We start from the raw sequence: 22,404 nt of genomic DNA, 5'->3' as shown, positions 1-22,404 counted from the left end.
TCCTCTTTGGCTTCATTTTATTGCTGTGTGTGCTTTAACTTTCTCCAGTGACTTTTACACTTGCATTTTTTGAAGCAAACCTATGACTCCACAACTCATCATGCCTTCATTCTCTCTTTAGAGGATAGGAAAGCAATGAATTATTTTCCAGCATTGCATACTGCTGTTTTCCACCCTGTTAAATTCAAGCATACCTTTCTACAAGACCACAGCAAACCAGAGGTTTCTTCTCACTTTTTATAAAAGTATGAAGCAATTGACTAGGGAATGTTTCTGTCCAGCTATCTGTCATTGTGATGTCCTGTCTTCCAAAAACTTTGAAGAAAGAAAGAAAACTTTGGTACCTGCCTTTACCAATACTATAAATATCAGCCTGGGAGAGGGCAGGGGTGGCTCAGCTGTTGGCTGTAGTAGGTAAAGAACCAGAATTAAGAAAAACACCTTCTCCTCTTGGTGTGAGAGTGGAAAGAACAATGCAAAATAAAATAAAACTCATTATGAGTATCCAATTTTAAACATTTAATAGTGCACTTATTGAGTATATTCTGTACAGACATCTATAGCAAGTTAAACATTTTCCTTTCTCTCGCGTAGATCATACTCATGTAAAGCACATTTACAATAGAAAACATACTCGAGGTACAAAAACCCAAAAAGAATATCTGAGGTATAAATACAGGTATATTTTAAATAATCTTTATCATGCTTAATCTATGTTTGACAGTACACTGTGGGCAAGTATACATGTTTACAATAGAATGGTATGTACAACATACAATTTTACAAATTCAAAAGTGTTTGATGTAGAAGAATATACAAGGTTTTCCTACTCATGAGGAACATTGTTACAGGAAGTACTACATTATTTGACATTTATAAAAAAAATCTTCTTCAAAAAAGCTTAAAATAATACTGACAATGGTAAAAAAGTCTCAGTCAAGATTCCATCTTGCAACTCATTCATACTCTAGCCACAAAATACAATTATCACTTAATACTGCACCTTGAAAGCAAATCTTTACCTTTACAGTAAAACCTACAGCAAGACATCTTTCCAGAGGACCTCAGGACTTCCTACAGTTCATGTAAGTTGATTCTCAAGAAGGGGAGAATATCCCAAAGGGTTTAAAACACAACAAAACCGAAGACAAAACTGCACCCTCCTTTCTGCCTCCAAATATAACCCCCCCAAACTGCTCACATGCAGGTTCTGTTCATGTTAACATGCAGCCTTTAGGAAAACAGGCAAAGGGGGGACGAGTAAGAGAAAGAGTTTGTGTGACTCTCTCTAGCCAAGTCACCCCAGCTGCTACTGCAGGAGTCCTGCCACCTCCTGGCACCACAACTCCAGTGTTGACTTTTTTCCTCTTGAGCCATTAGAATACAATAAAATATATAAAAGCTCATTAAAACACCTATAGATAACGCAGGTAGAAGTAAAAGTAATGGAAATTTTTGTTTTTTAACAAGTGATGTTATTGGCTCTCCTCACCATTGCAGACATTTCATTTCTAAGCTGCTACGTTGCTTGAAAGTGTATTTACTTAAATTTGATATAGAATTGCTCATCACTCCTAAAAGATCATCTGGATAAGGAGTGGACAGTAGCTGAAGCAAGCCTATTGTAACATCTGCTTAGGGTTTTCAACAAGTTTAGAGCGGAGCAAAAGGCAGAACTAGCACATTCGAAGGATGGCTACTCCTGGTCCACAGGGGAGTCTCATTCTAGGTTGAACTGTATCCAGCATACTAAAATCCATTCTGGTTGCCTATCAGTGTACCAGACACATTTCAAATTCAACTTCTTCTATTCTTTCAACCATTAACACACTCATTCACACTTTAATCTCTGTGCAAACCTTTCTCTGCTTATCTCAGTGAGAACACATTGAAGAGTACCAACTATTCCAGTGGATACACCAGTCCCTCAATGCACTACAAATAAAATGACATGAGTATGTACATAAAGCTAAGTATTTCACATGGGAATGATGAGCCTTCACCATATTTCATAATATATTTTGCATTTAAAGAAATTTGCTTCTCAGAAGCAATTCAAACCATCTAATAGGAATTATATTTTTTTTTTCTAAGATTTTTATTTTTTGCACAGTTCTCCTATGTATTCCAGTCGAGGCCTACACTATAGACCTTACACAGACAGGAAGCAGCTTTAAAGTGTATGGTATGGCCACAGTCCTATAGCAATGCTCACAGTCAAGTTCTCACGCTGCCATCCCTCCATGACACGACTTGCAGGTGGAACACAGGTCTGGTCTGCAGCGTGCAGGTGTCAGTTTTGGGTAATGTCTATGTTGCTGAGGTGGGGAGCCCATGGCTGTTCCTCTTCAGTAGTCACCTGGATTTTACTTCCTTGCTTTCAGGACTCTGCTGACTGAAAGAGTCTCGTATCTTAACAACTTCTGATGCACACAAGTGTCCGAAAGACTTGGTGTACCAGTCTGGCATGTGCCCCCTGTTGGGTGGAGGAAAAAGTAATGATGGTACCAGTGACTTTGTACATATTTCCTTAGTCACAATCAAATCTGTATCTAGCTGGTTAAATGCCTGACTAGGTAATTTCCTTAGTACTGCTTACTGCACAGCTCAACCCTACCAGTACACAGATTTGCTCAAAAACAAGTTTGCTGCAGTAAGGAAAAGTTATGGAAAGTTTGGTGACAATCTGGTTCCCTTTACTAGCTTAGTATTAAAATTAACATGTCCTTGCATCCAATATGACTGTTAGAGGAAAGATGGGGTTGTATACCAATAGGGATGGTGGAGAACATACTGGAGACTTCTAATGCAACAAACTATTGCTGCCAGATGTGCACTGAAGCCAGCTTTCTGTGACATCTTAAAGACCTGTGTGCTTGCCTTTGGGAAGGGTGTATTACTGGCCAAGCTCACATCTGTTGAACCGTCCAAGTTTTCCACTGACCACACTGAAACTGTACAAGAGAACTACACAACTACACAAAGGACAAAATGGAATTTCCTACCTTAAATCAATTCTGCACATGTAGGTAAGTTTGGATTTTCCTGACCCGCAGGGCTCAATCAGATACCTGGACAGGAGCACATTGACTCTAACACCTGCCACAGGAGCCCGGTCGTGGTCCACTGAGGTTGCTAGAAGTACACAGGCTCCTTTGGGGAAGTTTGTCCTCCATGTCCTAAGAAAAAAGAAGAAAACCAAAAATCTTTTATTTGACAAACAGTAACTCAAGCATCTAACAAGAATTCAAATTAGGCACAATATAGCTATGATATAGATATGATAAAGAAATAAGCAAGGTTGCCATATGTTAGGATATAAACATAGGAATGTCTTACCTTAAGACTACGAAGTCCCTGGCTGGCTGAGGTGCCATGCTGTTCTGGACATACTGGTATATATCTGTCTGGCTATCCAAAGGCTCAATTACTTTGGACTCTATAAGATCTTCATCCCAAAGATGCTGCTCTTTAAGTAAACGATTTAAAACATCCTCTGGTGTAGCTGAGATTTCAATGGTAGTTTTCCATAATCGGAGTGGGGGACCTTCACACACCTGAGGAAAAGTAGCAGAGTCCTTAATTTTACCCTTCCTTACACTTTCTTTTTCAAGAAAGTTTATTTTTTAAGAATCTTATTGAAACACTTCTCCATCTGGTAGTTCTGAGCTGTACAAGATCAGGGTTGAAGAATTTCTTTCTTACTGCCTGCATAGTGACTCAGCTTGTTAAGGCTTTGCATGTGTGAGTGAAGGCGTGTAAATTCAATGCAGTGAACATTCCTGGGCTGGATAAACAGAAGAACACAAATCAGTGTACATTGGCACACTACAGCTGAAAGATATGGTGTTTCTATATGGTGTGCAAGTGCATCACAAGATCAAGATTTTTGTTTAAGTACCTATCTGCAAAGCAAAGACGTGTACTGAACCTTCTGTAACATCCTATGTCACAAGTGAGCTAAAACCCAGAGCTGTGGTGTGAGTGGCAGGGTGCATACCTTCTTGTATGCCAGCTCTGCTTGCTCTGATGTGGAGCAGCTGACCCAGCCTTTAAACTTCTCCTTCATCTCCTTGAGCAAGTCATCCACGCAGTCCTGGAGGTAGCAGTGGTAGTCAGAGGGCTCAGTGTTGCTGCTGCTGCCCCGGAGCTCCTCCAGGCTGAGGGGACGCAGGTCCTGCTCCGTGTACGAGTTCCGACCCCTGCTCATTTCTTCTGGTATCTGAGGGGTGACAAGGGTGAAATCATCCTCTTGCAGCTCTCTCCCCAGATCACTGCATTAGTCTAGCAGCTCAATAGCCACAGGGACGTGTGTGTGTTAGTTTTGTAAGTGACGGCACGTGTACCCGCCAGGTTAAGCACTCAATATGAAGAAATGCCAAAATTAGGTTTGTGACTTTGATTTAACTCAGATTAGTCTCTCTTTTATGGTGTGCCTTTACTACACAACTAGATTCATTCCCACAGCACAGTTTATCCTGCAAGCTAAAGGAAGAAGGGAACACTGTCAGCTGCAAGAAAAGAGACAGGCATGTCTTCAGCTGAGGGCTCTGAAAAGATTTGACGACAGTGAGGAAAACCAGGACTCTACTTGTCTGGTTCTCCATCACAGGCCCTAGAGGGAGCATGCTTTAGTTCCTACAGATCCTTCAACCTATGATTTGACAGTGCTACGTTCCAGGATGCTTTTGTGGCCCGTCTTGCTAACTCCTGGGAATTTAAGTACAAAATGAGCACTGAAATTCCTGGAAATAGCTTCTTGCTTTGTAATTAGAGCTGAGGTCCACAGACCCTCATGGCTGCACAATAAAAATTTGAAAATGTATTCCAAATGGAGCTTGGATGCAGCAAAAATGTGCCAAACCCTACAACTGCCTCCTGACTTGAGAGCACCAGTGCCAACAAAACAAATCTCTTCCCTTCTGGCACCACTGGTAATTCATGTATGCACAGAGATCAGGAAGCAAAGGTTTTTAAAAAGCTATTTATCATGTGTTAAACATCATTAAAATAAAGAGACATTCCTAGCTTTTCATTATACAGCAGATCTAAGGCATCTTAATCAATATCCCACCCATCAGTTTTGTAAACAGGAGTTTTACCTGGAAGAGTTTCTTGCATTCAGCAATCATATGAGCTAGCCCTTGGGTTGCAGCCAGATTTTCATTTAGGTCCTTCTGATCGGGTTTGCCCAGGCTTGGTTTCCTTTGCATCACCCTTCACAGGGGAAAAGAGCACACACATACACAAATCCAGTTATTTGTTGCAGAGCAAGAGACATGTTTGGGAAGAAAACAGTACGATCCCCACATCTGCTGGTGATTTAGAGCAGGGCTGCCTGGTACCAAACATTGGCATGGTGTTGCCAACTTCTCTTGCTACTCCTTCTCAGCCTTTTCTTTGGAAACCCCTCCCCCACCCACATTTTTTTTTCCCTTCTTATGAGCTTGTTTATATTTAAACAAATCTCCAGCAAAAGGTAAGATCCCACAACTGTTCTACAGCTGGTGCTCTCTGAGGTGATCACAGCTGGCAGGATCAATCCCAGACTGTGCCTGTTGCACGTCGCTGCCAGCTGTACGATGGGACCAGCAGCAGTGAGCCCCGCTCCCAAAAACATACCTTGGGGAAGAATTCTCTCTTTTGAGAGTGTTCAAGTGGAAGAGGGAAGGTGCTAAGCAGACAGCCAGGTTTGTTGGTGTCATCTGGTTTTCCTTCACTGCAGCTGTGACATCACTCAGGAAATAGAGAAGAATCTGGAGGACCTCCCTGTTCTCATCAGGTAAAAGCATAATGGCAGCCTTGATAGCCTGGAGACGCTGATCCTTTGGCACATCTGCACAATATTAGTAATTCTCTCATCAGCCCATTGATTTTCCACACACACAGCATGAATACATCCCAAAGCAAACTCCAGCTTCAAATATTTGACTCGAGTTTGAAGTGATTTCCTTCAGGATGCATACCATTTGTAGGAAACATGAAGGAATGTTTTTTAACCCACTGGTTTAACTACCCTCAGCTATTTCCTGCCTCAAAAGAAATGCAAGCAAGAAGCTGTGCCTAGGCCAGAGTTAATTTTAGATTTAGCTTCAGCAGCTACATGCTCCCGCAGATGCACTAAAAGGACAGAAGCTTGGATTCAGGCAGGGAACGAGCAAACAGTCCCGCCAATTTAGAGGTTCTTTGGCTTGCAAAGAAATTTAAAACATGAATGCATTTTAGAATAGGTAAATTAAATAAATTAGCTAGCAAACCTTTTCTACAGTGATGTCATAAAACATCCAGAAAGTGCTTTACCGAACAGAGAGGGTTACTTTATTGAGCAGATCATTCAAAGTCATGCGGTGGAAAAAGCAAGTCCACGCTGTGAAGCCCCATACCATTAAACAGCTCCTTGGTTACGAACAACAAACAGCCATTGGAAAGATCTGATGTCTCTTTATATAAAGCTTTCTCCTCCAAACTTGAAAGGAAAAATGAAATAACCCAGACCAGATCTGCTTCTTATAAAGGGATTTCCAATAAGCCACCTCTGAAGACAACATCAGAGTCTGAGTCCTGGAGCATTTACATCATCATTAGCAGCCTACCACCCTCACTGCATGTCTCATAATACACATGGTGCTACCCAGATACTTAATTGGTATTTGCTTTGGGCTTCAGCAACTTTTTAAGGCTAGCAGTGAGTTTAGAAAGCAGTTTTAAGCAAAAAATCAACTGTTTTCCATGCTCTCCTCTCAATCAGCTCAAAGCGCATTTAAGCCACGTGCATTCCACTGCGCAGCCTGGTGCATAGCACCAAAGCAAAGGGAAATTTTTCCCTTTGCAGGGAACTAAAATTTAAAGCTGTTTTAAGGCTCTTTGCTTTACACAGAGATAATACTTCCCGACCACCTCTGGGAATTCCTCAGACCTACCACCTGCAAAAGGAAAGGAACAGAAACTCTGCAATGCTCTGTTAAACTTTTTTGGCTCTAAACCCACAGAGCTGCTGTTTAATATGCATGGAAATAGAGGGTCTGATTAATTTTCTCCATAAACATGTCTGGGAATCCAAACACACACACACAAAGCTTGCACTGAAAAAAATGGTCTGGATGATATTTTAAAACATCATCTCCACCTATGGAGCTCTGACAGAAATTCCTGTAACCTTTTTGTATTTATTTCTTTTCAAAAGCATTGATAAACTGCATTTTTTATGTGATTTACTCTGAAAACTTAATGGTACTTATCTGCAAAGTAGCTACAAGTCAGTAACAGAAAAGCTTACCACTTAAAGGTTGTTTTTAAACAGCTGAGGGGAAGGATAGCAGAAAATCAACTATAAGAAGTTAAAAATTTTTGGTAGCTTTGCCAATCCCCTCAAAAGCCCCAAACCCTGCTCATACAGTGTTTGCTCTGCTTGTCTATTTAGCCACATTAGATGTGGCTTTTTTTCAAACCATAATATCAAGTATGCTCAAAGAAGAGAAGAAAATTTAGAGCAGGCGATGAAGGATTTATATTTATTCCTGAACTAGAGAGAAAGGTGAAATTAAAAGAACTTATACTATAAATTTTTATAAAACTACAATACAAAACAAATCCATTCCTCAGAGGCGGCCTGAACTTTAACAGTTACTGGAGAAGGGCAAAGACCCACCGACATAAGAAACGCGTGTAGCGCCCAGGACAGCAGTGTTACAAAGTTCCACCCTTGCTACACAAATGACCTCCTGTTATCTGCTGCAGAATCTCACTACTCACACTGGTATATCTGTAAGAAGGTCTCGGAGAGTTTGTTGGTCATGAGAGGCTCAGGGAGATCACGGAAGAATTGCTTTAACATGTCTGCTACATCATAGGCAGACTGGCCTTCGTAGTTGACACTGTCTGTGGAACTCTCATTCATCTGACGCAAAGCCTGAATTCTTGATTTCACTCCAGATTTCCTAAACAGTCCAACCTAAATACACATATAAAAGTAAATACATTTATAAGGAATCTAGAAAATCTGAAATGTAAGCATGCTCTTTAGCTTCTTACATATGGGCTCTAATTTTGTGGAAAGCTTTCCACGCATTAATTATCTATTTTGTCTCGTGTTGAGTCTACTTTTTCAGTCTGACGCAGGAACAATAAAAAGGAATGGAAAGCTGGGCTTTGGGTGGTGCATGCACGGGGAATAAGAGAATAACAAAACACACCTGATCCAGACAGTGGTTGCGGAGGTACCTCATGGCTTGCTGAATGCTCTGGGGAAGAGGCTGCCCCGTGCGCTGCACATTCACTTGCAGCGGTACTCCAAACACATTTCGGTCTTTATAATCTGGCACCTTTATTCTTTTCATAAACTTTGGTACTGCCCTATTTAACAAAGGGAATGACACATTAAATTAAACCTCTGTTGATTATTTATCGTCTGTATTTCCAGTAATTCAAAAAGTAAGTGAAAATAAGTGAAACACTTTTAGTAACATGACAGTATAAATTAGTTAATCCACTCAGGGCTGGAAAGGGTGAGAGGAAAGAAAACAAGAGTTTCTCTAAGAGAAAGGCTTGACATTTGGGGCAGTATGCTGCCTCTCAGTATTAATGTGGTGCTACTCCATCAATATTAGGAGGACAAAAGCTAAAGGGTAAAACTGCAGGGGCCAGATTGAATTGCAAAAGAGTCAAAATAAATCTGGCGGTCAGTGACCCCTTATAACACTGCTTCTTTAGGTTTCAGGAAAGATGGGCATTTGAACAATGAGCTTTTGTATGTCAACTACTTGTTCTGCAAAGTCCTCAAACTGGGTCCACCACCCACCAGTGTGCAGAACAGCAGGAAACTGATGTAATACATTTGAGTTTGTCAGCTAAAAACTTCAGCTCTATAAACAACCCCTTTGAGGGACCCCCCTCCTTGTCAGCCAGTGACTTTTGTTACCCCCACCTCCCACTCCAGTTTCATTGAGAGGCCTTTCCATCTGCTTATGACTCCAAGGAAAAAGTTACTAAACACAAAAGAATGATTTACCTCTGTGTCCCCCAGAGTATTGGTTTTATAAAGGGAAAAAAAAAAGGCACTAAAATGTGAAAATATTGAGGTCATTTTCCTAAACAGGGAGGAAAGCTAATGTCCAGTGTAACAACTAATAGGACACAGTAGCACTGAAAACAGGGAGACATTTAACATTTCAACCTACAGTACAGCTATAAAAACAGTGCATTGGATTTACAGCTGACTAATCTGTTACGCAGTAAAACAGCCCGATTTGTATTGCCATATAGTTAAGTTTAGGGCATTATTGATACATGTATGAATAATACTTGCTTTGTCAGAAAACATGCCAATGGAATGTGAAAAAACACATTGCGATCTCCACTGAGAATCTGAAGCATGCAGGGATAACTGGTCAATACTTATTTCTGTCTTTCAGAACAAACAACTTCTGTATTTAGAAAGACTGACATAATAACAGCCTTTGAACAGGAGGTACTTTGATGCTGAAGCTAAATACTCTCTATGACTCCTGGGGAAGGGAGGAGGCTGGCCTGTGGTAGGGACAAGAAAAATTTTATTTACGTCCTTTGCATCCTGAAGGTTACACAGGCTGTACTGCAGATACAATAATAAAAGAGCTTTCTATTTCATTCTTCTGACAAAAAAAAAAAAAAAAAAAAAATTCAACTGGGTTACAAACATTTGGCCACACCAGAAACTGCTGCCTACAAAAAACTCCATGGTTCTCCCAACCTTTCTTCTTCTCTCCATCTCTTTTGCTAATTGATTTATAGTGCCTTAGAAAGGGAAAACAAAATTTTGGCTATTACCACCAGATACTAGAATCAAGAGAAATTTAATTACATAATAATGAAAAGGAAATAATGCAAATATTTAAGAATAACTGAGGAAATGTGAGCCTACTACGACTGGTTGCAATTTGTGCCACTGCTTGCTAACTGCCTCAATACACAAGTAGTCCTTCTTCTGCTACAGATACTGAACATGTTCCTCTTCTGAAAGCTGGTCTGTACTTCACTGCTTTGCTTTTCTCACATGTCCCCATAAAGACATCTCTGAAGCCTAATATAATTACACTTACGTAAAGGGTTGGTGATTTTAGCCCCATCTTAGAAACCGTAAATCACTGTCAGCACAGGCTACAGGAAGAAGTGCAAATATGGAAAAGGAGCGATTGGACGGATGCATTACATCTTTCCAAACCTTGCCTGGGACAGGCACAACTGTCATGCTCGCACTGTCAGGCTCTCTATACACAGCACTGTGTCCTTACCAGCTGAAACCATGCTTGTTGGAAGGTGTGTACTTCTCCAGGAGAGCAGTCAGCTTCAGGAGAGAGTACTTCTGCAGCAGGTTCATCTGTGCCACGGACTGGCAGTTGATCTGCAGTGATGCTGAGCTGAGGCTGGGCCGGTGGGAACTCTGGAAGCTGTGCCACCTTAGCTTGTGCCTGTGGAGAAGATGCAAGACAGAGAAAGGGCAGGTTACTGAAATGTCTCTGCAAGGCATGTGCAGGAATTAACGCGAATGCACTGCTGAGATCCCCGCCCTTGGCGGCTGCATTCTTCTGAGATTGCACAGGCACCAGCAGCGGCGTCTCTGCCTCACCTGGCGTGATGCAGCATGGGCAGGTGCTTCACATGGGAATGTGCACTCTGAGCGGACCTACAGCTCACTGCTAGCTACACAACCTTGTCCTAGCAGATATCCTCCAAGGGCTCCAACACTCTTCTCCCAAAGTCCTTTCAGTATTAGGGCAGTGGGAATCAAAAACCTCCATTAAGAAAAAATGGCCTGAATTTTTAAGACATATCAAATGGGAACTCTGTGCTTTTATAAGTCCCATTAAGTTTATACAAACAGCTGTAGATGACTAAATGATTTGCATTACTTTTAAAAGAAAACTGGAAACAAAGCTAGAAAGAACTAAAATCCTTGCTCTGCTCACAATACAAAATAGTGTCATGGTAAAACTCCCAGCAGAATCTGGAGGCCACTGGAACTCTCCCAGTCTCCCACTGTGCTACAGTGACCAAGAGAAAGTAATCAAGCCTTGTTTTCCCCACAGATTTAGTACCCCAGCATGCTATTAGAAACAGCCTGCTACTGAAAAATGCAATTTTTTGAAACAGTCTAAAAGTCAAAGCTTTTAATACACACTGACACAAACCAGAACATACTTATTCTTGGTTCTCCTAGCCAACTTAAAAAGTGTTTAATCCTACTTGATGGCCCTTTCCTCCCATGCACCATTTCAGTCTGAAGAATTATTATGTCCCAAAACTGTGCTAACATTGCTTTTTCAATGACAACTCAGGCTGAACCTGTGAACTGTAGGAACCACAAAGTTTTGCCCAAACATTTCTCTTGCCCATAATGGTTTTGGGACACAATGGAACAGCACACGTGTGCTTGAACAGCCACAGCTTCTACTGCACCTTAAGTAAGTGTGGTGCAGCTACTACAGAGCTGCTTGGGCTGGAGGGGACATCCCCAGGCCAGCCCAAGTGCTAATGCTTGTGATCTCACCTGCTGGAACGTGTCAGCGATGCACCAACCCCAGAGTCTCTCCTGTCCTGGATCCCTGTGGGCTCTTCCGTTTCATTCAGTGAATTCCCTGTACTGTCGAGGTCGCTTGGTGTTCTTCGATCATTATCTACATCAAGGTGAATCTGCTTTGGAGAGGAAGGACATGGGGAGATGGAGTCGAGTGCTGAGTCAGAATCCCCTTCATCTGAGAACTTCTCTGACCACTGGTTCACTATTCTCTGCATCCCTTTGACATGGTATAGGATGTCGTCTAGTTCTGGGAATATATCTTCATTTTCGAGGTCGGCCAGGTCGCTCGTACTGGAATACAGGATTGAACCTGGCACATTGTCGTAAATACTCAGGCGGCTGCTCATTGAACTGGAGGAGTTGCGCCTTTTTCCCATGCCCAGCTCTTTGGAGCTGTCACCACTGTTCTCCCTCTGCAGGGTGAGGTGGCCGTGTCCATGGAAACTCCCTGTCCTCCAGTTCACAGAGGTGCTGTTTTCTGTAGGGGAGAAGTTGCCATTGGAGAGCGCTTTGGGAAAAGTGCCAGGCTTATGATCCTCAGGGATAAAAAACACGGTGTCTTCTGCAAAACTGCTCCGGTTCTTGAAGTTCTGCTCCATCACATCGCTGAACGTTGACTGATTGAAGGGGTCAAAGCCTTCCAGGTACATGCCCACCCTTTTATTGTAGGCACTGAGGCTGCGTGTTCGTGTGACAGGACTGGGCGTGCTGACAGCACTGCTCGTCTCAGACTGACTACTGCTGCTGCTGGTCTGGGTGGAATTGGAGACGCTCCTCTTTCGTACCATAGGGAAGTTGATGTGATTGCCATTGAGGGTGGAAATCTCCACGCAGTTCAGTTGTTTCAGTTTATCTTCATCCATGCCCTCCTGCAGGATTGGCCCGCTAATAATCAGGCCAAGCTTTGAAGGAGCTTTGCTCTTGCCATGGTGAGAACTCTTGATTTTAAGACTCTCCATTCTCTTCAGCAGGCTCTTTGTTTTGGACTTGGCATTCTTCTCGTTGGCTTTTGTGTTGAAGCTGAAGCTATTCAGTTCCCTGGGTGAGGGCAGGCTGCTGAATGAGTCATCGTTGGCTACAAAATTGCTCGATGAACAGACGCTCACTACCGAGTTTGTCCTGGTGGTAGACGCCTCGCTCTGCAGGGTTGGCTGGTGGCTGCTGGTGCTGCTGATGCTCAGAATAGAAGCCACCTCCTGGCGTTCGCTGAGGTCCGTGAGCACGCTCTCCCGGCTTGCTGCGTTCGTCAGGTGAGGAGCTTCTGGGGACGGGATGTTCAAGTCCGGTTTTGGAGGGAAGACATCAAACTCTTCAAGCCTCGACCACCTCTTGCTGTCCCTCTGAAAAGTCCACTTGCCACTTATTGCACAAGGTTCATCTTCATCTGAATCTTCACTCTGCAAAGAAGAACCCTGAAAGTATTGCTTGCAAACTTCTCAAACTGCAAAGGTGGTTGCATTTAAATACAATTTCCACTAAACTGCTTTAAGCATGACCTTGTTCTCACTGAGTTTAAAGTGAAAACAGTCTTTTAATTCAGGGAGAGGAAGATTAGGCCATAAAGCCTGTCATGGGAACTGATAACATGGTACAGGCAATATATTTTAACTGTTTTTAAATGCAAAAGGTATGCTGTTCATAAAAAGAAACAAACAGTACAATCTACTTTAAATTGTTCTATTTTAAAAAAACTCTAGTATCCATAGACTTAATTAATTGGTCACAGTGGACAGCCCTCACATCAATGGAAATTCCTGGCATGCATAACATTTTAAACTGGAGTCAGTCAGGGGTTGGGGTCCCTCTGGACTCTCTCCAAAGCTACACTCTGTTGATAGTGGCTATATGTTTATACTCCTCTTTGCAATTATGAGATGTTTCTCATACATTCTGAATTTTAGTGGCTTAATTCCTTACCCATTTGGGAACTCTGAACAGCCTCCTCACTGTGACTAATGAGACAGCAAAAGAAGCTCCTGCACTGCTAGAGTGTGATGGCTCCAGGCTCTTACCTGGTCCACTCTTCCTCCCACAGGCTAGCAGCTAACATTTTAAGAATGTTCTGTGAATTCTCTACTTCAGTCTAGCTTCAGGCAAACTTTAACACTCGTAGACAGTGAGCAGCAAGAGCTCACTGACAGTGTAGCACGTAAGTAAATTGTAAATAACATGTCTGATGTATGAGTAATGCTTAGAGTACAATTACACATACATCAATTACGCCTACAATCTTTTCATCTAAATACTGAAAGGGAATGATCCTGACCTATTTGGTCTTCCAAATATATGGAAAGTTTCATGTTGGAGGAGTAAAACCAACGAAGATATTTTAATATGACACCATGAAACCACAAAATAATCTTTGGTGTTTAGAGTAAGAAACACTAATTGCAACCCAGTTCTATGAATTTCACTTCATTTATTTAACTTGCTTTAATTTAAAAACAAACACAGATGCATGTCCCAAACTGTAACTATTTGTGTGCCAAGACTACAAACATTCATTCTTTGAAAAACAAATAAATTATTCATATTTCAAGTAGTTTATGTATGCATACTTCAGATCCTGATAATCTCCTACTTTTACTTTTTTCTTTTTATAGGACAGTTCATCAGCTCAGGAAAAGAAGTGGAATACTGTATTTATTTCTTCTGACCAAACACACATGAGACACAGAGCAAGCACCATTTCCTCTGCCTCCCAACTACTGAAAACTACTTTTGTCCACAACTCAGATGAAAACCCAAGAATTCTGGCTTACTTATTAAAGTTTTCTGCAGGAAAAAAGTAATCTGAATCTGCCAGTGGGTAATAATGATGGTTTGGGGGTGAATGAGATTGATTAGAAGAAAAAAAGTAAGTAATTTTAATTTGCAAAGAAGTCAGTGGAAACATAAAGAAACATGTTTCTCTCAGCAGAATTCTTCCCTAGTGTTAAAAAGCTTTAAAAGCTAAGTATTGATTTTATTGACATCAATAACAAAAGGGAATAGGCCCCAAGTCCATCTGCCAGAACAGGGGTGGTAAATGAAATTCAGGAAGGACTGAAACAAATGCTAACATCCAGACTCTGGAAGATCTGAGGTTTGGACCAACAAGTCAGGTCTGGTCTGACCTCTAATATCAACACTGATCATTCCACTGTTAACAAGGTTCAGGAAAAAGGATGAGAAATCTTCTGGTGGTCATAAATGGCAATCCATCTGTCTACCCCTACTTTTAAGGAGTTCCTACATATGCTCCCTCAGAGTGTTATCTTCTGGAGCTTGGATGCTCTTTCTAACATACCTCAAACAGATAGGGAAAGAGGGGATTAATTCCTGGTAAACAACCTCAGAGCATTTGTATGCATTCTTGTTAGGGGTAGGGCAGCATTGTATTGCTTTAACTCAGTCATCTTTATCTGCAGTTGTCATATCCCAGGGGACGGTATCAATTACTGATCCCTCCTAGGACACACACACAGTTTCAAGACAGCTATTGAGTGGTACTTCATTAACAAGTTGGTACTACTTTACTAAAATTACAGTAGATGCTCTCTTATTTCTCACCCTGCTCCACAGGAATCCTGAAGATTCAGGAAACACTTTTAATTCCTGCTGAGCTCCCTGGAAACATGTAAACTTTCTGAAAAGGTAACTGTTGTATTCTGAAAACATACTGGAAAGGACCAATGCGCCTAATTCTTTCCTTTGCAGGCCAAGCACAGTCTAACTGACCCTATCTACACCACAGTAAAATAATACAACTCCAATGTGATGGCAGAGAACCAAAACTGAAGATGATGTCCAAGACGATGGTCTAACATTAAGGTCAGCTCACTGTGGCCATCAAGCCTGCTCTATAAAATCCTGCCTGAGGCAGGCAATAGGCATCAATACCAACAACCTCGCTGGCAGAGAAGTCCAGTGCCTTTCACACTGCAAGCAGGATCCCAGGGAAAAGTTTGCTAGACAACCCTTACCCACTGCCAAGCCTTGCACTTTTCACTCAGCGAGAACACAAAAAGAGATGTAAGCAGATTTTTTACTTTTTTGCTGTGTCCTTGCCAGGTTCTACTCAGGTGTAATCCTAAACCAAAGCTAAACAATCTGCTAGATGTTTTCTTTTCTTCAGTTTTATTAACACATAATGCTGTAACAGAAGAATTAAATGAACTTACCCTTTTCCTGTGGGGACTAATTTCTAGCTTCATCACTGCACATTTGTTTAAAGTATTTAAGCGCCTGCAAAGAGCAAAGAAAACCATATTAAGAGAATACTCCAGTGTTTTGACATAGGCTATTCCAGTTCAAAGCTTTTGTGAAGGCTGTCCCCAAACTGCTCTGCATACAAATAGCCACAAGCAGAGTTTCAATTAGAGCCCTAATTTACTTAACTATTAACCCATTACATTGGCTGTACTCTAACTTCAGAGGGAGAGAAGGACGACTATTTCTTACAATTACCTGAACCAAAGTAAAGAGAAGTTAATGGAAACTTGGACTAAATTGAGAAGTACATCACATCCTACAAATTGTAATCATTACATTTGTTCTAAATAGCAGACATCTGAACCCTGAAACACTCAACCTTGACAGACTAAAAATAACAGAAAAGTCTTCCAGTTTAACACTGTAAACATGTGACTATATTAAAAAAAGCATGCTGCTTTAAAATTGTACTTTATAAGCTGAAACTTCCCAGATGAAAACTTATTTTCCACTTACTAGATGCCTATTTTGCTTTTGGACAATGATTATTTTCAATACAGTCCTGGGACAAGACCACTCGTCAGTTCAAAAAAAAAACTCAACCAGAACACAGACCCAATTTCTGCTTCCTAAACTGAAAGTTTCTTTTATATATAAAAATATTTTTAGAAGGACTAAAATAAAAAAAAAAAAAAATTGCTGCAGCAGCAATAGCTAACCAGCCTCTCTGTAAAATGTGACAGCAGTCTGAATATGTATCTTGAAGTACTGTATGAATACATATGAGCATTCCTCTATTTCTCAGTGAGCTAATCTGGTCATCTGGTAGGTATCCCTAAAACAACAACAACAAAAATCTTTCTTCTCCTCTCTTCCCGAGTCACTCAGAGTGCAGGACTGAGCTCAAGCAACTTAAAAAACAGCAAAAGCTGGTGCTATTTGTGACACAGCTCCAAGGCAGGTTAGGTTCAGCTAAGTGCAGGCTGTCATGGTCTCCTGCCCTTCTCCACCTTCCCAAGACCTGTTCCAAGGACATGGTTCAACTAAAATCTGTACTGGTAAGGTGTGGTTAGAGAACTGCCAGTGCTATGGCAAGGCAAAAGGAAGAAACAGGATGGGCACAACACAGAAGGCAGAAAAACTGAAGCAGCAGCTTCATGGAAGTGATAGTTTAGTCCTGTGTCAATACTTCTGCTCATGAGGCTGTACTGTGGGTTGGACGAGGAGACTAACTGAGCTGAAAACCAATCTTTCAATATTTCTTGGAGTTGAATTTCCCCTGGGCCAGTGCCCTGAGCTGCATGTAGAGTAGTGTGTGCAGGGAGGAGGCACAGGAGTAGGGCTGCCCCTTTCATTAAACTGGACCACAGCCCAAATTCAACAGAAGCAAAGCTGAGCTTTAAAAAGCCTAATTCATTGCAAAGGAAGTTGTGTAATTTTCACATAAAAATTCACTTCAGCAAAGTGCAAAGAAGAGCCTGTATCTGCAGTTTTGAAAAACTAAAAGAGAAAAGAAATGCTGACATGCCCTATTGCTTCAAATTAATTTTCTCAGATTCATGAAACTTGTACTTGGATGCAGAAATGTGTGCACAGGGAGAATTACTAGTTTCTTCTCTTTTCCCTTGCCTTTTATGCACAGGATTGGTTGCAGATGGTATTTACAAAGGGCTTGATCCTGAAGCCATCAAAGAAAATGGGAAAGCTGCTACTGATGCTTTCTCTGCAGGTCATGGAGCTAAAAAGAAAAGGCAGTTTGATCTATAATTAGACCCAGCCACAACACAGCAGAGAAGAAGAGAAACAGGAAGAATTGCCATGGGTCAAATAGCAGGGCAGTGGCAGGTTAGAAAAGTTACCCAGATCTCTCTTTTTTATCCAGATTTCATCTTTGCTCTGAATTTGGAAGGCAAAAGGCTCAGTCCTGCAGGCTGCAGCTGGTGGGTACATGCACAAGTCCAGTGATTTCAGAGGAATTGTATTTATGGTCCGGGTGAAGGGTGAATGTCCCATCTACATGCTAGACACAAAACTGTTTGGTTTTTTTCAAGAGGCCACACAAGAATCAGAAAGCTGCCTCCCTCTCTGCTATAAACACATTCTCCTCTCAAGGTCCTGGACTTCAAGACCAGGAAATATTAAACTGGTTTCAGTTCTATATTGTGTAATAATTTACAAATTTCACAGTGTTGCAACCTTTGACTTATGCAGAGAGAAGTCACCACTGAATCCCTGGATCAGGCTTTATCTAGCTCCAGCCTGTCTGACCACTAATAAAGACAATCTCTGATATCACAAAGATTACAATCCCAGACTTCTCTCCTACTCCACTAAAACCCTTGAAATAGGTGGAAAGGGTAGAGCAAAGACCCTTATTTTCATAGAGGGTATTTAAAAAAAAAATTCCTGGCACACACCTCACAAAAATTAGTACAAAGGCAAGATAAAGTAACCTCCAATGAGTGAGGTTAAATTCAATAGCAGTGAGGCAAATAAAGTCTCTGTTACATATTTGACATGGATGTATCTCAAAACCAGTTTCCTTTTTAAAATTTAAATGCTCTGCAGCAATTGTATCAGGTCTGCAACTTCCATTACACACATCACACATCCTGCTTCAACTTCTGCTCAGATTCAGGAGTGCCAAGGTCCTTGAACTACACACCACTGAAAATACAGTACAATATGCAAAACTGCCTTCCAAACACTGTCTTAAAATCTAACCTTACAGTTTGGTTTGTTAAGATGAGATTTACCCATAAAACTGTCATTAACCTTCACATATGCTCTGCACTTTTTAAGCCTCTAAGCACATATCCATTTTCTACAGATCTCATAAATTTGATGCCAGTTAATAAACCACAGTTTCCTCTTCTGAGTCTGGACCTTCTCCTTTGTTAACTCCACTCCCAGGTATAAGTTCACTTATCATTTCCTTACTGACAGTCAGCAGACCTGCCTCATTCTTTAGGTCCGTCTTGCTCTGCCCAAACCTGTCTCAGTGACACCTTCCTGAAGCCCAGATGGGAGATGGAGGGACGGGGCAGGATTGCTGCAGACAGCAGTTACAGCCACTTTCACTGCCTGGCTGGCTCAGTCTCCACTCCAACTATGCCTGGCCACTCTCTAGATGACTGTCTGGGTGACAAGGTAATATTTCTTCCCATCATTTAGAGAAATGTCTTTGAGTCAGCCCTCTCTATACACCTTCCCATTCAGATGCTATCCTACTCCCATGGAGCATTCTACCTCCAAGACATCACTTTTCCTCACTCCCCATGGACTCCTACCTCAGTTCTCATTCTCTTTCACCCCAGCTCTGCAAACCCCTTCCTCCTGAGGGTGACCAAGGCAGCAGGACCTGCCTCTCCATCCTAGACACCAAGTCAGTCCGTATCAGCCCTTAGCGGCCATTAGGCAGCCTGAACCTGCTGCACCCAAAACATGGGGCACTGGAGCTTCCATCAGAAATGAGCAAATGATGCATTTTTATTAGTCTTAGAAATGGCCAAACTAGTTCAGCCTGAACTTCTCTAAAGAGAGGCAGCCTGAACAAGATACTCACTATGAAAAACTGTAGTGTGAACAGCTAACTTCTAATTAAAATGTGGGTTTATGATGTGAAGCCTTTTTTTAAACTAGGTACTAGTCAGTTCTATGTTGGGTGTAACACCAGGCAATTGTTTTCTCATCAAAAGAAGTTCTCACCCCAAATACCCAAATAAAATAGCAGCAATGCAGAATACTGGATTTATGCATATTAAATTACGATTCTGAATTTGAAGAACTGTGTGTTCTAGCTTTAAAGTTTAAAATATTTTCTTGATTGACTTAAATTCATAATTCTGATTATAGAGCAAAGTCCAGCTCCATGGACTTGCAACTAACTGACATACAAGGGCCTTCTTGTCTCAGTGGACAGCCTCTGCTTTGGTTCCTGGGCTTTGTCTGCATGTTCTTCTGCAAAGGAGGTCAGCTCTCCACAGACCAAATGATACAAACAGTGAATGCATTGCACCAGTTTCTTGGATAAGAAGTCCTGACGATAAAAGATTTAAGAAACCTCTTGCATATATAGTGAAACAGATTCCTAGCCATGCATAAGGAGATTTAAAAGGATTTCCATCATGGCTTGCTATGTATTTTGTACTTAGCAACAACCTCTAGGACAAGCATGTTTCAGTACTTAGTTTCATCAGCACATGATGCATCCAGTTATCCACTGGAGATAAATTCCCAGTCATTAATCTACACAACATTTTATAAAACCAAGGCCAGCATTGGTTTGCACAGTCACTAAAGAAACCATCCAAGAAAATTAAAATACAGTCATCACTCTTACATTTTTAACCCTACATTTCACGGTAAGCTTGCTAAATGACATTTCGTAGCCATCTCTTACTGAGTGCCATATACTATCTCTGTAGTTCAAGTCTCAACCCAATTTTCACTTGGAAATTTTCCTTAGAAAACATAATGGGGTGGGTTAAAGTTAACTGAATTTTCCTGCTGACATTAATAAGATAATTAAATAATAATTAACAATGCTGTTCAGATGTAAAACTATCATTTAAAATGCTTCAAACTAAAAGAAGAAATCCCTGCCACTGTGATTTCTAAAGTGTTTTTAAAACAATTGTTTCACATACAGTTATCAGAACAAGGTAATTAGAACTTCTGGGAAACAATGGCTGTTACACAGAAAAGAAGAATCTCAACACAGACCTCTTACTATTTTGTTACCATCCACTGTGTACAATGTTCACTTAGCTCTGTGCTTAAAGAGCAAATAACCCCCAAAGTATTCTGATTTTCAGTCAAGAAACAGCGATAGACTTACAGTTGTGAAACTGCTCAAAGCCTTTACTGAGTAAACCCCTTTACTGTTTACACACTGACTGTGGCATGAGTCAAAATAAACCCAGACTGCAGGCAGAAAGGCAGCATTCCAAACTATGTGCTTCTCCACAGTTTTTAATGAGCTTTGCAAAATTAAACACGGAGGTGTGGAAAAAAAAATCGAAAGGTGGAAATGTTGTGATAATGTACTGCTTTTGGCTAAAACACATGGTAAAAGGCCAGATCCAGACATCTGAGATAGTTAACTGAATTACTTCAATTTTATTTTGAGGTGGGATCTGAATGATTCTGGATATACTTCAGTGTCAGTTTTAAAGTTATTTTGTAAAAGATAATTCTGATGTATAAGCCCCAGGCTTCAGAATGATACAGCTCAACCTTTAAAATCTTTGTCTCATGGAGATACGGAGCGCATAGTGCTATTTTCATCAGTGAGAAACAATCCACTACGTTTTTTCCCCTGTATAATTAATTAATCCCAGGTTAAAAAGTATTCTTGGAGGAGAGCACCAAAAGCAAAACATGCTGGCCTGACTGTATTTTGTTTTCCTGGCGAGGTAAGACCATGCTTCTGGGAATAAGCATTTATTTGCATTGCTGTACTTTCTGTCCAATGACTTCACAAGTTCCAGAGCACACAAATAAGTAGACGAATGCATCATATTTAAATACTGATGGAATAGGTGTTCCACATTTGAGTAAGGCACATCTTGCATAAATTTAACATTAATGAGATTTCTCCCTTCCTAATGACTGGACAACAAATCTGTTTTCTTAGTATGAAGGTGCTGTAAATATTTCTGAAGAACTTTAAATTCCAGTCCCCCTCTTTCCCTTCCAAGTATGGCAGTGATGGCATTAGAACACTATAAACTTAAAGCTGTTCTTAAAAGGGTTTTGTAATTCATTAGAATTACTGACATTTAGAGTTGCACACACCATGCATGCAGTATCCAAAAGCATTCATTTTGCAGGCAGTTTGGAAAGCTGCCATACTGAAGGACAGAACCATAAAACTGCACTTATTTCTAGGTAAGAGGAGATATGAGAAGGTAAAGTTTTTTTTTCTTTTGCCATTTAAGATTGTGGACTCACACTAGAGGAGGTAACGGATGGATGGATTAATGTTAGATGATGTCAGATGGGGCCATTGTGATTGCTTTTATGACCAAACTGGTAATGCTGAGGCTGTAGTTCTGTAAAAAACACCCTGCCACACACTAACAAGTCTTGCTTCCTCTCTTTCTCTACCTATCCCTTCTCCTCCTTCTGCAGCTGGCTGTGGGGTCCTGCCCCACTCTTCGCACCTACTGTGAATTTCATTATGGTTTTTCACAGATTTAATTTACTAACCCAGAAAAGGACTATCAAGACCCTTTCTGTGGGGTGAGCCAGTTGAACTGGTTTGTGGAAGGAGCCCATAAACAACAAAGATGAGTTAATGTGAGCATGTGGCTGAGGGCAGAACTGTCTTTGGATTAGTGATAAACTAATAGATTCCCTTACATTATCCCTTTCAGCCATACCCATGTTACAGAGCAATGCACTGAGGCCAGCATGAGGGTTTGTACATAGAGCACTTTGTTTATACACACAGCATTTTGTTTGTATACACAGCTGTCCACCAAGGTAAGAAAGGAGAGTGATGGAGTGCAAGGCATTGCTTTGCTGATACTGCTTCCAAAACCCAGTTCCTGTGTGGGAATTGGTGCTGCAGTTGTACGTGCTGATGGCTATAGCCAGCACAGTTCTGCTTTCACATGCCTAACTTGGGAATTAGGAAAGAAAGCAAACAA

At 41.2% G+C, this 22,404-nt stretch overlaps 1 protein-coding gene across 5 annotated transcripts in view; it reads right to left on the bottom strand.

The window, feature by feature from the left end:
- Positions 1-495: 495 nt before the first annotated feature.
- DLC1 (DLC1 Rho GTPase activating protein) overlaps positions 496-22,404 on the bottom strand; it is a 216,539-nt gene continuing 194,630 nt past the window's right edge. For all 5 annotated transcript variants that reach the window (XM_059844764.1, XM_059844765.1, XM_059844767.1 and 2 more), the window contains 11 exons: positions 15,718-15,781; positions 11,525-12,951; positions 10,269-10,445; positions 8,193-8,352; positions 7,753-7,951; positions 5,623-5,836; positions 5,103-5,217; positions 4,001-4,222; positions 3,340-3,557; positions 3,006-3,179; positions 496-2,476 (listed from right to left, as the gene is read on the bottom strand). In XM_059844764.1, the coding sequence (XP_059700747.1) occupies positions 2,356-2,476; positions 3,006-3,179; positions 3,340-3,557; positions 4,001-4,222; positions 5,103-5,217; positions 5,623-5,836; positions 7,753-7,951; positions 8,193-8,352; positions 10,269-10,445; positions 11,525-12,951; positions 15,718-15,781 (3,091 nt within the window). In that variant the 3' untranslated portion in view covers positions 496-2,355. The remainder of the gene's footprint in view (positions 2,477-3,005; positions 3,180-3,339; positions 3,558-4,000; positions 4,223-5,102; positions 5,218-5,622; positions 5,837-7,752; positions 7,952-8,192; positions 8,353-10,268; positions 10,446-11,524; positions 12,952-15,717; positions 15,782-22,404) is intronic.

The sequence above is a fragment of the Haemorhous mexicanus genome, chromosome 4, assembly GCF_027477595.1.
Source record: "Haemorhous mexicanus isolate bHaeMex1 chromosome 4, bHaeMex1.pri, whole genome shotgun sequence".
NCBI lineage: Eukaryota > Metazoa > Chordata > Aves > Passeriformes > Fringillidae > Haemorhous > Haemorhous mexicanus.
This window is presented reverse-complemented; position numbering and strand designations above follow the sequence as displayed.